The sequence below is a fragment of the Camelus dromedarius genome, chromosome 3, assembly GCF_036321535.1.
Source record: "Camelus dromedarius isolate mCamDro1 chromosome 3, mCamDro1.pat, whole genome shotgun sequence".
Lineage (NCBI taxonomy): Eukaryota > Metazoa > Chordata > Mammalia > Artiodactyla > Camelidae > Camelus > Camelus dromedarius.
Window position 1 is genome coordinate 45,679,375 of NC_087438.1, and position 12,682 is coordinate 45,692,056.

The 12,682-nt window shown below is 44.9% G+C and overlaps 1 protein-coding gene across 1 annotated transcript in view; it reads left to right on the top strand.

Moving 5' to 3' along the window:
• Positions 1–12,682, top strand: part of PIK3R1 (phosphoinositide-3-kinase regulatory subunit 1) — an 82,930-nt gene that overhangs the window by 52,513 nt on the left and 17,735 nt on the right. Inside the window, exons 3-7 of the mRNA XM_031446215.2 lie at positions 3,003–3,095; positions 3,535–3,609; positions 8,871–9,002; positions 9,786–9,987; positions 10,197–10,276. Of these exons, the coding sequence (XP_031302075.1) occupies positions 3,003–3,095; positions 3,535–3,609; positions 8,871–9,002; positions 9,786–9,987; positions 10,197–10,276 (582 nt within the window). The remainder of the gene's footprint in view (positions 1–3,002; positions 3,096–3,534; positions 3,610–8,870; positions 9,003–9,785; positions 9,988–10,196; positions 10,277–12,682) is intronic.

Consider the following 12,682-nt stretch of genomic DNA (forward strand, 5'->3'; position numbering starts at 1 on the left):
GTGAGCTGATAATCTAAGGCAAAGGGAAGTAGTTTATAGTTTTATTGGAGGAAATGAAAGGCTATGCTCTTTCATTTTACGGTATTTCTTTTCTTTATTTCACAGTGCTTTTAATTATAAAGTCTACAAAACTTGCAAGATATTTGTATTTTAAGTCCTTTTCAGGTGTACTTAGATGTTAACATTTGGGCGATGTCATTGCTGGATTTTTTCAGGGGGTTGGGGAGTCACCCACATGGATTTGCTTATCATAACAGCATGTCCTAAAACTTGTTACTAACACAAAACAGGCTGCTAGCTCCATTCCTGTTCTGATTCTGGGGGTTTGTAGTCATCCCTGGGAATCTGTCGTTCTGGCAGGTTCCCCAGGTGTCCATAGGCTCAGGTGGTGGAGGAAACCGGTGAAACGAGGTTCCCACGCAGCTCTCTGCATAGCGACTGTTGGAAAGTCGGTGACGTTATCTGTCCTGCTTTTATGAAGTCCAGAAGGTGTTCAGGTGCTTTTACAGTAGGGGAGAATCACCCAGGGAACTGAGTGATACTTTGTGTGCCCTGAGTTCAGGTTTGATAAGTCCCATGTCCGGATGCCCTGTCCTCGGGGATGGTTTTATAGTGGGGGTCTTCGTAGCACAAAGTCAACTCCGGAGTCAAAATGGGCCCTTGCTCAGGTGATAGGACGGCATTCTTCAATACTGTGCTCACTAGCCACACATAGCTACAAAATTCAGTTTCCCAGTTGGAAATGGCTACACTTCAGGTGCTCTGTAGCCACATGTGCTGCTGCCCTGCGGGATAGCCCCACGCACGGAGCACTTCCATCGTCATAGAGCATCCTCCTGGAGAGTGCTGCTACCGGGTTCTCTCCCTTAGCTTAGCTCTTCTCCCTTCATCCTGGGTAACTGCAGTGGCTAGTGGAGTTAGGTGGTGAGATCACATTACTGTCTGTCTCAAGGAATACTGCAACCTAAAAGCATCTAACATTGCAGGGTTTGGGTTTCCAACATGACGTAAATCATACTTAATTCTCTGAGGTCAAAATTTAATAACATAATCTTACTGTGCTAAGGTATTGTGAGTCTGTTATTTTTCTCTGCTGACTCAGTATTAGAAAGCTGGGCTTCATTAGAAATTTGTTTAACGTGGTGTATGGCTTCTAATAAAGAATCACACCACTGAAATCTCACTGGAACAAAAGTGCCAATATTTAGTCTTTCTTAGATTATATAAACTATTCCTATATAAGGTTCATCACCGTGCATTCTTAAGTGTCTAAAACGTTACTTATTGATGGCTGATAAAGTCTGCACATGTCGGTATTTTCATAAAGACTGTCATTTACCTACTTTTGCAGTTTGAGAAATTTGAGATGAGTATGTTTAGCTCCCCCTTCTGGTGTATTATGAGGAAAAAAATTTTTACTTAAGATGGTTTTCTATATATATACTTTTATTTCCCATATGATTTCATCCCAGTGAATATAATTTATTTTCAAGTGAGGTCTCTAATTTCCAAGTATTTCAGCATTTTCCATATGTCTTTCTATTATTGATTTTATTTTAATTCTACTAAGGTCAGAATACATGACTTACAGTATTTTGATTCTTTTAAATTTACTGAAAGTGTTAGCACCGTACCCTTAGTGAGTATTATGTTTTACTTGAAAAGAATGTGCTCCCTGCTACCAGCTGGAACACTCCATAAATGTCAACTAGGTCAGGCTGGCCAGCATTGTCACTCCAGGCGTCCACATCCCAACCGATCCTTGTCCACGCGTCGTACCAGCCACAACGAGAGGAGAGCCAAAATCCCAGACCACAGCCATGCATCCGCCTGTCTCTCTCCCCAGTTCCACCAGCTTCCTTCTTTTTTCATTCAGCGTAAAGCTCTGCCATCAAGTGCATACCCATTTAGGACTCCCGAGTCCCCCCGACTAGTCCATCCATCATCTTTCTCTAATGACTCTCTTCAGCTCCAGCAAAATCCACCTCCCCGCCGCCAAGTCTCCCTTGTACGACACCAATACAACATCCCAGTTTTCTCTGGTTTCCTGTATTTTTGGAGTGAAAATACAATTAACAGTATAATGCTGAAGGATGTTATTTGTGTCATCCAATTACATTTTTTTTTGACTTTTGTATCATTTGGTAAAACATGTAAATAAACCATGGAAAGACAGTTTATGAAAGCATCACATTTCTTAAGCTATTAGCTGACCAAAATACATGTAAACAAATACAGGCTTTCCAACAGCAGATATATGGGGACTTCAGTTTGAGTGTCACATGGCCAGTGACCATTTGTCTGGGCTTTGTATCTGCCGCTAAGCCCACCCGACCTTTGTGGGGTTGGGGCAGTAGCACGAAAGGAGGCCCGAGCACTTGCGTCTCAGTATTTTAAAGTTACGTCGTGTTAACAAACTGTTCAGAAAATCTGTTCTGTCATCCTGCCTGGACAGTTATTTCTTCATGATGACAAGGAAGCCAGATTTGAAGTTAAATTTCTTAGGTTTGGGTTCTGAGTTCTGCCCCAGAGCGTGGAGATGTGGGGAGAGCTGGCTCCCGGGCCACCCCAGCTTGGCCCTGCGCTGCCATGGCCTCACACAGCCAAACTTCTTTCTGTCCTGAGCCCCGGCCCACTCCGAAGGCCGAGGGGGCACCCCTGCAGGGAGGTCTGCCCTGGGGAGGGTGGACCTGGGGAAGAGGCCATGAGAGGCACTGGCCAGGAACCCTGGGATTCTGGGCAGCATTCTGAGTGTGTCCTAGGAGAGAAGAAGCTGCCACGTCCTGTTGGCCCCCAGACTCATCGCACTGTGGGAAGAGGCACAGTTGCGGGGCAGCCAGGGAGCAGCCTTCTAGAGCCCAGGGCCCAGCACTGGCCGTCTCTGGTTCCGGCCTGAGTTTGCTGCTGCCCCAGCAGCACTCCATTACTTCGTGTCTCGGTTTTCTTCCCTGTTGTCAAGTGTACTGGATTCAGCATAACCCGAGGATTTTGTTTACTTACAGCTTCGACGCTCCCAGACCTTGCGGAGCAGTTTGCCCCTCCTGATGTCGCTCCACCGCTCCTCATCAAGCTGGTGGAAGCCATTGAAAAGAAAGGTAATCTGACTGGTAGCCAGGATCTGTTAACGGGGGGCGGCCTTATATCGTGGGTGCTGTCAGGTATATTTGTCTTGTGGGCATTCTTTGGATACACTTCTTGCCACCTGTGCTGGACACCAAAGCTCTTTGTTGCCATGACCTGGGGAGATAATCTTGGTCTGACTAATAACTCCATACTAACGTGTAGTTACTGAATGGAAGCTATGAAAGTCTCCATAATTGAGTAAACTCAATTAACTTGCTCCTTGGTGGCCAGATGATTTTGCCAAAATTATTGACAGGCCAGCTAAGATGAATCGTAGGCACTGACTTCCAAGAATATTTGGTGCACATCTAGAATAGATACTGGATGGAAACTGGAACATCTTGCTGGCAGCAGGCTCTCGGGTTCTCCAGAGAGATGTGTTTTGCATACTCAGTCTGTTTCGTGTCCTAGGTCTGGAATGTTCAACTCTCTACAGAACACAGAGCTCCAGCAACCTAGCAGAACTACGACAGCTTCTTGAATGTGGTGAGTGTCACGGAACTAGAAATACGTGAAAGATGGTTCTTACCTGTCTGTTTCAGGTAAAACACAAAAAACTTGAACTTAACCATGCAATGTTTTCCGTTTGAAGGGTGCTCAGAAATCATACACACTTCCCCTCTGCCCTCTTCTGGTAAGAGTGCAGACCTTTGATGTCTGTCTCCTGAGTTGGGCATGTGTGCACGCTGCCTGCCGGTACATTGGCTGTCATCACAGCCACAAGCCTCCAGGTCCTGCAGAAATTGCAGAGGAGAGAAACATCTTGGGATTTCTCTAGCTCTGCTTACCTACCGTCTTTTTCTGACCTTGCCATTGGCTACATCTAATTCATCTGGACCAGTTGAAAAAATATTTATGAGTCTCTGTCATTTAACAAATGTCTCCGGCTTTTTTCCCTTTCTCTTTTTCCTTTTCTTTTCCCTTTCCCTTCTTTTCTTTCTATCTTGCTTCTTTCCTTCCTTCCCTTTTTGCTTGCCTGCCTTTTCATGCCATATTTACATCAAGTAAAATCATGATATTGTTCTAGTCAGTAGTGAGCTGGTAAACCAGCTATCTGGGGGCGTGGTGAGAAGCCCTGGTTTGTGGCATTTACCCATTTCTGTGGTTAATTTCAAGCTACCAGCATGTGATCACTGAACTCCAACATGGGAAGAACTGTGAGCCGGTGCAAGTCGACTCTAGCACACCCTTGGTTAAATGACATCAATTAATTCACCAAGTTGGTGGCTTTAGTCTTTGTTCCCCCTCCCTCCTTTGCCACACAGAACAAAACTGTACAAATGTGAATATCTTTACTTGCCATCATTCCAACAAGTCATCTTCTGTATTGACTTCTAGACCTCTCAGATCCTTCATTTCCTCCCAATATTGGGCTTTTTTTTTTTTTTTAAGAAAAATCATTTTCTGCCTCACATTATTTTAACTGAATTTGGATGCTTGGACCAAAAGGAATGAAACCCAGTTTTGGAAGGAGTACTTTCAGAAGTATAGTTGTGCCAAGAGTGCCCAAAGGATATTTAATAAATGAAAACTTGAAGGGTAAAGCAGCTTCAAAATGAAGCAGCTTATAAGAATTTCTAGAAAAGATGTTTCTGGGGGGGGGGGAGATTAGATCTTTATCAGTCAATAGTTTCACTTGAAATGCACCGCCTGAATGTTTGAAGCTTAAAAAAAATTTTTTTTAACTTTTATTTTTCCTTTGTACATAGAAATCAGTCTTAACACACACACAGGGCATATCCTCCCACACATACAGAGCAGGTCATTAGAAGTTGACTGGCAGAAAAATCAGGGTGAAAAGATTTTTTTTTTTTCTAACAGCTTTACCAGGGTATTAAGGAAACAGTGAATTTTGTCCTAGCCAGTTGAAATCAACATACATGTTTTGGTCAGAAAATTGGTCAAATTAAACATGTCAAAAGTCACAGGAAATGTTTAGACCTCAGAGACCGATGAAATGGGAGTTGAGAAACAGTGGTTAACTTTTTAAATGTGACCCAAAACAAAATGATGCAGTTAGGCTAAAAAAAAAAACCTTCACACCACCTGTGAGATGGAATAAATAACCCAAATTCACGTCAACAAGAGATTTTGACAACTTTCCTTCCCCATATGAGATCAAAACATACGTAGAAAACTGGTTTCACTTGGGTTCTGTGCTATAAAAGTGAATTTTGTGGCAAAACAAAAAAAGATGATCTCAAGTTAGGAGGAGTGGTTCCTCCAGCATGGTTTCCAGCTTGAGGATTTTTAGTCCATAAAAAATTGTAATATCCTGGAGGAGGCTCAGACCAAGAGAAGTCACTTACACTGAAAACAAAAAGCATGGCTTTTAGCCAACCCTGTGAATTACCAGTGTCTGAAAAGGACAGACGTGGTTGGAGGACAACAGCCCCCTTTCATCAGCACCTGCTAAGTTACTGTATTTCATCCACACATCAACCTTGTGCTCCAAGTATTAGTAACTGCTGATGGGAAGGCTGTGACTTGCATCCAGAGTGGTTCTGACTGTAAAAGTCCTTATTCTCTTTTGCCCCCACTATACCTAAAATAAATGATTTCTTTCTTGTCTTGTTTGAATTTTAATGGTGTGAATTTTCTTTTTCTCTCTCTTTTTTTTTTTTTCCTTTTTGATTTCTCTTAACCTGAATCAGGCTTTTTCTTTGAGTTCTCATCACAGGGAAAAACACGTGTGACTGTGTGGGGATGGGTATTAACCAGACTCATTGTGGAGATCATTTCACAGTGGTGTATATGACTGTCAGTGTTGTACACCCGAACCTCGTGTAATGTGTGTCACTTATGCCTCAGTTTTAAAAATCAGGCTTTTTCAACCTCAATACTATGTAAGGATGGGTAATTCTTGGTTGTAAGGGGCTGCTGTGTGCCCTGCCAGAAGTTCAGCAGCACCCCTGGCCTCTCCCCACTAGATGCCAGTGAGGCTCCCCCCTGGTTATGACAGTCCAGATGTCTTCAGCTATTGCCAGATATCTCATGAGGGCAGGGGTGGGGCAGCAAAATTGAGGACTCTGATTGAGAGCTGCTTCCTTAGGTAGAGACCGTTGGGGAGGGAACTCTGTTCTGGTGGGAGCAAGGGTGAAATGTTAGAGAGTTTACTGGTTGCCTGTCATGAGCAGACTTAGTGAAAAGTGGGGTGGAAGGGGGTGTGAACTCCCCCATCCCAGACCTAAAGATTGTGTAGCTCTCTCTGAGCTAACATCCAAAGTCATCACGTAACAGATGTGTGTCACTCCTGGAAGAGTACCTTAGGATAGCTTTTATGCGGAAAAGCAGACTTGGAGTACAGAAGTCAGAAACTCCCAAGATGCCCTAGAAGTTATCTTTAAAAAAAAAAAAAAAGTAAGAGACCATAACTGCAACGACTCTAGTGGAGTCAGACACAAGGTGAGCTGATCCAGAGGCTTGAAAAAAGATCTTCCCATTTAGAGGCCGCCAGGGCTCTCTGGAACACACCTCACGTGTTAGGGAAGGGCTTTGGTGCATAAACATCACTCTTAGGACTTGCTGTAGTTCAGCCCACAAAGGTTTAACCAGCGCATTGTCTCCTGAGCACTGAGGGATGTGAGAAGAGCAGGTGAGAGCCGCAGGCCCCCGCCCTTGAGGGACGTCAGTCTAGGAGAGACACGCTTGGTTACTGCGCTGTCTGGGGGGTGTCATGATAGGGGGTGGCCCCTCAGCAAGCATGCACACAGGAGGCCGCAGAAACCCCGCTGGAGGGAGGGGAGTGTGGGAAATTTAGCATCTTAATGTTTATACCTCATTGCCAAATGGCCTTTTTTAGGATGAGCGAATTAAGTAATATGAATTTGCTGGGCAAAGTGATATTGAGTGAAGTATACAGGGGGCGACTTCCTGGGTGGGGCAGCAGCTTGCCATGTAGTCAGTGGCTATGGGATGTTCTTACAGGGAGGCACACACAATTTTTTGTCTGGAAGTCACACTGGTAGTTGAATTACTGTCCATGTGGATCCTTTATGCAAAGACCTACCTTGTCCTGCCCTTTCCCCGACTTGTTAGAGATGTGATATGCCTCTGGTTAGTCCTGTGTAGGACGTTTAAGCGATTGAACCCTTTGCTTCTCCACCTTTTAATTCTTGTCCTCAAACTAATCTGTCCACATTTTCCACAAGATGGACTTTTTAGAGCTTTAAAAGGGGTCATCTGGTTATCTTTCATAAGATCTGCCCACTGAGTGGGACAAGTTTGGCTTATGAGGACAACATATCCAAGGGACTTCTGTAGGTTGCAGCTCAACGGGGAGCGCGAACACCACGCACGGTCCGTGGGTGTCCGGGATGCTTCCCCTTCTCGTGCCGAACACCTGGGAGTCAACTTTGGTTTTTCTCCCATCCTCTCCTAGACCGCAGCCCCAGTCAGTCACCTAGTTATGTCATTTCTTGATAGTGGCTCACACATCGTTCTGACTGTCCTGGAATTCTCAGGTTACCAAAAGTGGTGTCAGCACTTCCAGCGCTCTCCTTTCCGACTTATTTTTACCACTACGATTGATAAAGCTCCTTAAAAATGTAGTGTTTTGCTCATCAGCTCCCATTCTCCCCTGAGCACAGGAAGCTCCAGGTGATTTTCCTCAAGGCACCTTCCCCATCAGTAGTGTGCGTCCTTCAGCAGCTGTGTGGTCCTTCCTGCCCCCAGCTCCCTTTCTTTCCACCGGGCACTGTGCCTCGCTCTACCCCAAGTACTCAGAGAGTGGCGGTGATTCATACCACCCCAGTGTTCAAGTGCCTGACCTCTGTTCCAGCTGAAGGATTTACAGGACAGGCTGCTGGTCTTATCTGAGAGAGTTCAGTGCCCACGAGTTAGACTGGTAATACCTTCATCAGAATACCCTGTCAGAATTAAAGGGAATCATTCCACAGATGTTCAAATTATTTTTATGGGTATTCTAGAGGTGGACTGCTCAAACCGTCTAATATCTTACTGTTTAATCAACCACTCTGTTGGGTTAAATTTATATTAATACTTATGCAGTATTGAGCAACTCAAATTTTAGGAAATCTGTGGATTTGCGTTTCACATTTTTTCCTCCATATTTTCTTGTTGTGGTTTTAGGAAGTACTTACTACTTGAGTAGCCATCCTAGACAGAACCGTTCTCCATCAGGGCAGAACCACCCTCCGGAACGAATCTGGAGATGCTGTGGGAGCTGCCTCAGCTTGCTAGGGCTGCCGTGACAAAACTGCACAGAATGGGTGGCTTAAAACACAGAAGTCTATTTGCTCACAGTTCTTGAGGCTAGGAGTCAGGTTTGGTTTCTCCTGAGGCCGCTCTCCTTGGCTTACAGACGGCCACCTCCCTGCTATGTCCTTAAGTGGCCTTTCCTCTGTCTGTGCACCCCTGGTGTCTCTGTGTGTGTCCAGATTTCCTCCTTTTATAACATCAGTCAGACTGGGTGAGATCCTGCTCTAATGGCCCTATCTTAACTTAGCCACATCTTTAAAGGCTCTGTCTCCCAATACATTCACATTCCGAGGTGCAGGGTCCTTCATGCTAAATGCTTACAGTGTTGGGGACAGACCTACACAAGGAAAAACCATTCTATTCAGAATGCCAGGAGCAACCCCTATGAGAAACACTGCTAAGATACTCAGGTATCTTATATTTGTCCCCATCTTGCTTCCTTTCATGTGTCACATCTAAGTCACACATTCAGAAAATCAGCCCAACCAATGCGTAAAATGTCTGAATTTTTTTTTTTCCTATCATAGATGCCGCCTCCGTGGACTTGGACATGATCGATGTGCATGTTTTAGCAGACACTTTCAAACGCTATCTCCTGGACTTACCAAATCCTGTCATTCCGGTAGCCGTTTACAGTGAGATGATTTCTTTAGCCCAAGGTTTGTCTCTTCCAAGAACCCCCTTGAACATAGACTGAGATGTGGGTGTGCTTGTAAACTCAAGTGCTGCATATAAAGAGAGGTCTTTGGTAGGAATCTGCCCCACCTCCCCCCATGCCGATCAGCACAAATTCCCTCCCTTAACAGGGCAACCAGTAGAAGAACCAGGCTCTCGTTTGCTTAGGAAGGCCAGACACATGCTGAAATGGCTAACTGTTAACCTTTTATCGGGATTAACAAAGTTCACTATGTCAGTGAGGGCCTCCACGTTCTAAGTACCAGATTCAGGGAACCAGGACCCAGTGAGTAGGGATGTCCCTGTCCCCTCCTTCAGTGGCCATTACATAATGAGCTGAAGGACGAGGACTCTCTGTTTTAGGAGCTCCTGCTCAGTTAAAGTGCTCTGGGGACAGGAAGTTGTGGTTTGTAACCTTCAAAGTTAAAACCTGCGATGCTTATCAGATGCTCCTCCGGGTTAGCCAATCACGCTTGAAGCCGCTCAGTAGAAGGTAGAGCTCTGGCGGCGCACCCAGAACCTCTTGTGGTTTTGTACACCAAGAGCTTCTTGCATTTCCATCTGACTTGAGATTGCTACTTTCTCATAATGCCTTTTCTAACGAGAAGAGCAAATGTACCCTCCGCTCCTTCTGCTGCCTGTGTTTTAAATGACTTCTCTGTAGCTCGAACAGAAATTTTCAAGGTATTTATTCACTGATAGCTGGAAACGATCTCTCATTCTTTTTTCTTTCTTGCTTCACCCTTTTTTTTTTTTAAAACCTGTAGAAGTGCAAAGCTCCGAAGAATACATCCAGCTGTTGAAAAAGCTCATTCGGGCGCCTAACATACCTCATCAGTATTGGCTCACGCTTCAGTATTTGCTGAAACATTTCTTCAAGCTCTCTCAAAGCTCCAGCAAAAACCTTCTGAATGCAAGAGTTCTCTCTGAACTTTTCAGCCCTCTGCTTTTCAGATTCCCAGCAGCCAGGTAAGTGAGAGAAGAGCACCTTGGACTTGGGGGTGGTGAGGGGAGTCCTAAGTCAGCTGGCCAGTAAACTGATTCTAAAGGTCCCGGTTGGCACATGCGTGGGCATACTGACCTCAGACACACTCATTTCATTGTGTAGTAATGAAAATGAGTTTGTTGCTGGGGTAAAAGTTTCTAATGGAACTCTTTTTTTTTTTTTTTTTTGGTAGCTCTGAGAATACTGAACACCTCATAAAAGTTATAGAAATTTTAATCGCGACCGAATGGAATGAACGACAGCCTGCACCAGGTAATGCCTCCTGAACATTTAAAATTCCCTTGTTGTTTGGTTTTTAAGAGCCTGAAAAATGGTGGCTTTAAATCTCCTCCAAAGTAATGTCAGTTTCTCGTAGACTTGAGATCCGTAATAATGTGTTACCTTACGATTTAAAGAAAAACGGCTGGGTGGCAGCATATCTGGTCTGTATTATCTGGATTTCGATATTTGTGGATTTTACATAATCTGGGTTTTAGGTGAGGGGTTTTGGGAGAGCGCCCGATCCCCTCAGCTCTGATGCTTCAAGTTGTTGCGTAAATTATGGAGTTCATTTTCACTGCTGGCATTTTTGTTTTTCTTTCTAATACTTATAAAGTAGGGAACTTATAATTACTAGATAATTTAAAGTATTTTGGAATGTGTTTTTTGGAAGCAGGTGGGCTGAGAAATGTCTGTGAAAATAAACATTTTTAATAATGCGAGCAGTATGCAACCAGGGGTTCACTGCAGCAAGTTAAGAGTGAGCCAGACACTTCTTTGAAAGCAGGCGGGCGTTCAGTTAGCCATTTAACAGAGCAGGAAGTGTAGACTGTGTTAGCAGTGGATTTAATTTAAACCGATGTACGTTTCTTCTACTGTGGCAAGTCTAAGCAACTTGACTTTGCTGTGTACCAGTTAAAATTTAGCTGGTCATTTAGAGTAGTGATTGGGGGCCTAGAACTGAAGTTTCAGGACTAGTAGAAGGTATGGTTCATAGTCTGCATTTATGCTTCGAATTTAATTAAAGCATCATGAATTGATTGTTTATTATACGTAATTCATGCAGATTATCAAATTTATCTCTATACTAGCAGGCAGTGGGGCCCAGTTATCAGTCAGGCAGTGAGAAGTCAGTGGGGCTTTTTGTTTCAGGTGTTCCATAGCCAGGCTTGGTTGTTTGCATCTGGATGGGGCAGACAGAGAGCCAAGGGTCTAGACTGAAAACCTAGCTGTAGGGATTGAATAAAGGATGAGATAGGTAACCACGCATGATACAGGTATCAGGAGGGGCTTCTGTGGACAGACCCAAACTATGGTACCCATGGGTGAGAGAGGCAGCAGAAATAGTGCATAAAGCAAGCATGGTCCATTCCAAATATTCCAAATCCCAGCGAGCAGGCGATGCATCAGGGCTACCCCGGATTGTAGGTCAGCTGCACCAGAGAAGTCTGTCAACAGGTGCAGCCCAGGACTTTAGTCCTGGGCAGTGGCGGCTGGCCAAAAGGTTTCATCTCATGTGACTGCTCAGGTCACTCGATAGCGGGTTTTGGAGCTCTGTGCTGGTGTTCAGAGGCTGCCTTTGGGCTGAGTAGGAAGCAGTGCAGTGATAGCAGTACCCTGTGGGGAGGGACGGGGGCAGGTGTGGACCGTGACTGCCCACTCCTGGCCTGATCACATGGTGATGGGAAGGTAGAGTTCTAGCAAGGACAGAACAGGGCCCTAAGCCAAAGGATTGAGCTGTGATCTCTCACTTCCTCTGGACTTATGTGTGGAGGACATCTCAGACAGGGAGAGCTGGGTCTTGTTTGCAGGAAACAGGGGTCCTGGTCTTCTAGTGGTCATCCCTCTGGAGAGCGGAGACACGGAAGCTGAAAGCCAGGTTTGATAGATACTCACAAATGAATTTACCCCATGGAGTTGTTGAGAATTTCTGCTACACAGGGTGTAGCTTACTCAGTGGTGGAGTCTAAATTCACCTGCCTGGTGTGAACTGGTTAAACGTCTCAGTTTTAGCCAAATTCCAACCATCAAAAAATTCATCTGCAGCCGGTTTCATGATGCACCTTTAAAACTGCTTGACATATCATCGACCCTCCATTCTTCTTGGTGTGCCAGGTTCAAAGGCAGATTAGTTCCATCAGCTCCATTGAGAATGAGAAATAAAGCCGTGAACATTTGCTGAAATGTCCCAGAACGCCTGCAGCCTCTTCCCAAAAAATTGCCTGCAAGTAATTTTTAAAGCCTAGTTTGAGCCACTTCCCCCTTTGTGTGGTATCTCTTAGCTGTTTTGGAAATCACATGGGTCCTTTGGAATGATGGCTTCAGCATCTGTCACTGGTGAAAATACACTACCCACCCCAGGACAGCGTCCTCCTCCTGATCTCCCGTGTATTCAGGAGTGGCTCCAGTGCAGACGCTCGGCAGGACACCCTGAGTTAGAGAAATGGCTTCTGAGGCCTGGTAGGAATGCAGTGCTTTGGTGGAGTCAGTACCCTGGCACGTGCTAGTCCCTGAGGGCCGGGAAGCACACCACCACGCATCTCCAGGGAACGGTCGTAAATCATTGATTTGCCATAACTTTATTGTCGTGAATAGAAACGTGTGCTTGAATGATACTTCGGGGGTAGGGGAGAAGCAAGACTATTATGGGGCAAATAGACATCCTTTCTGGTTGTTTCC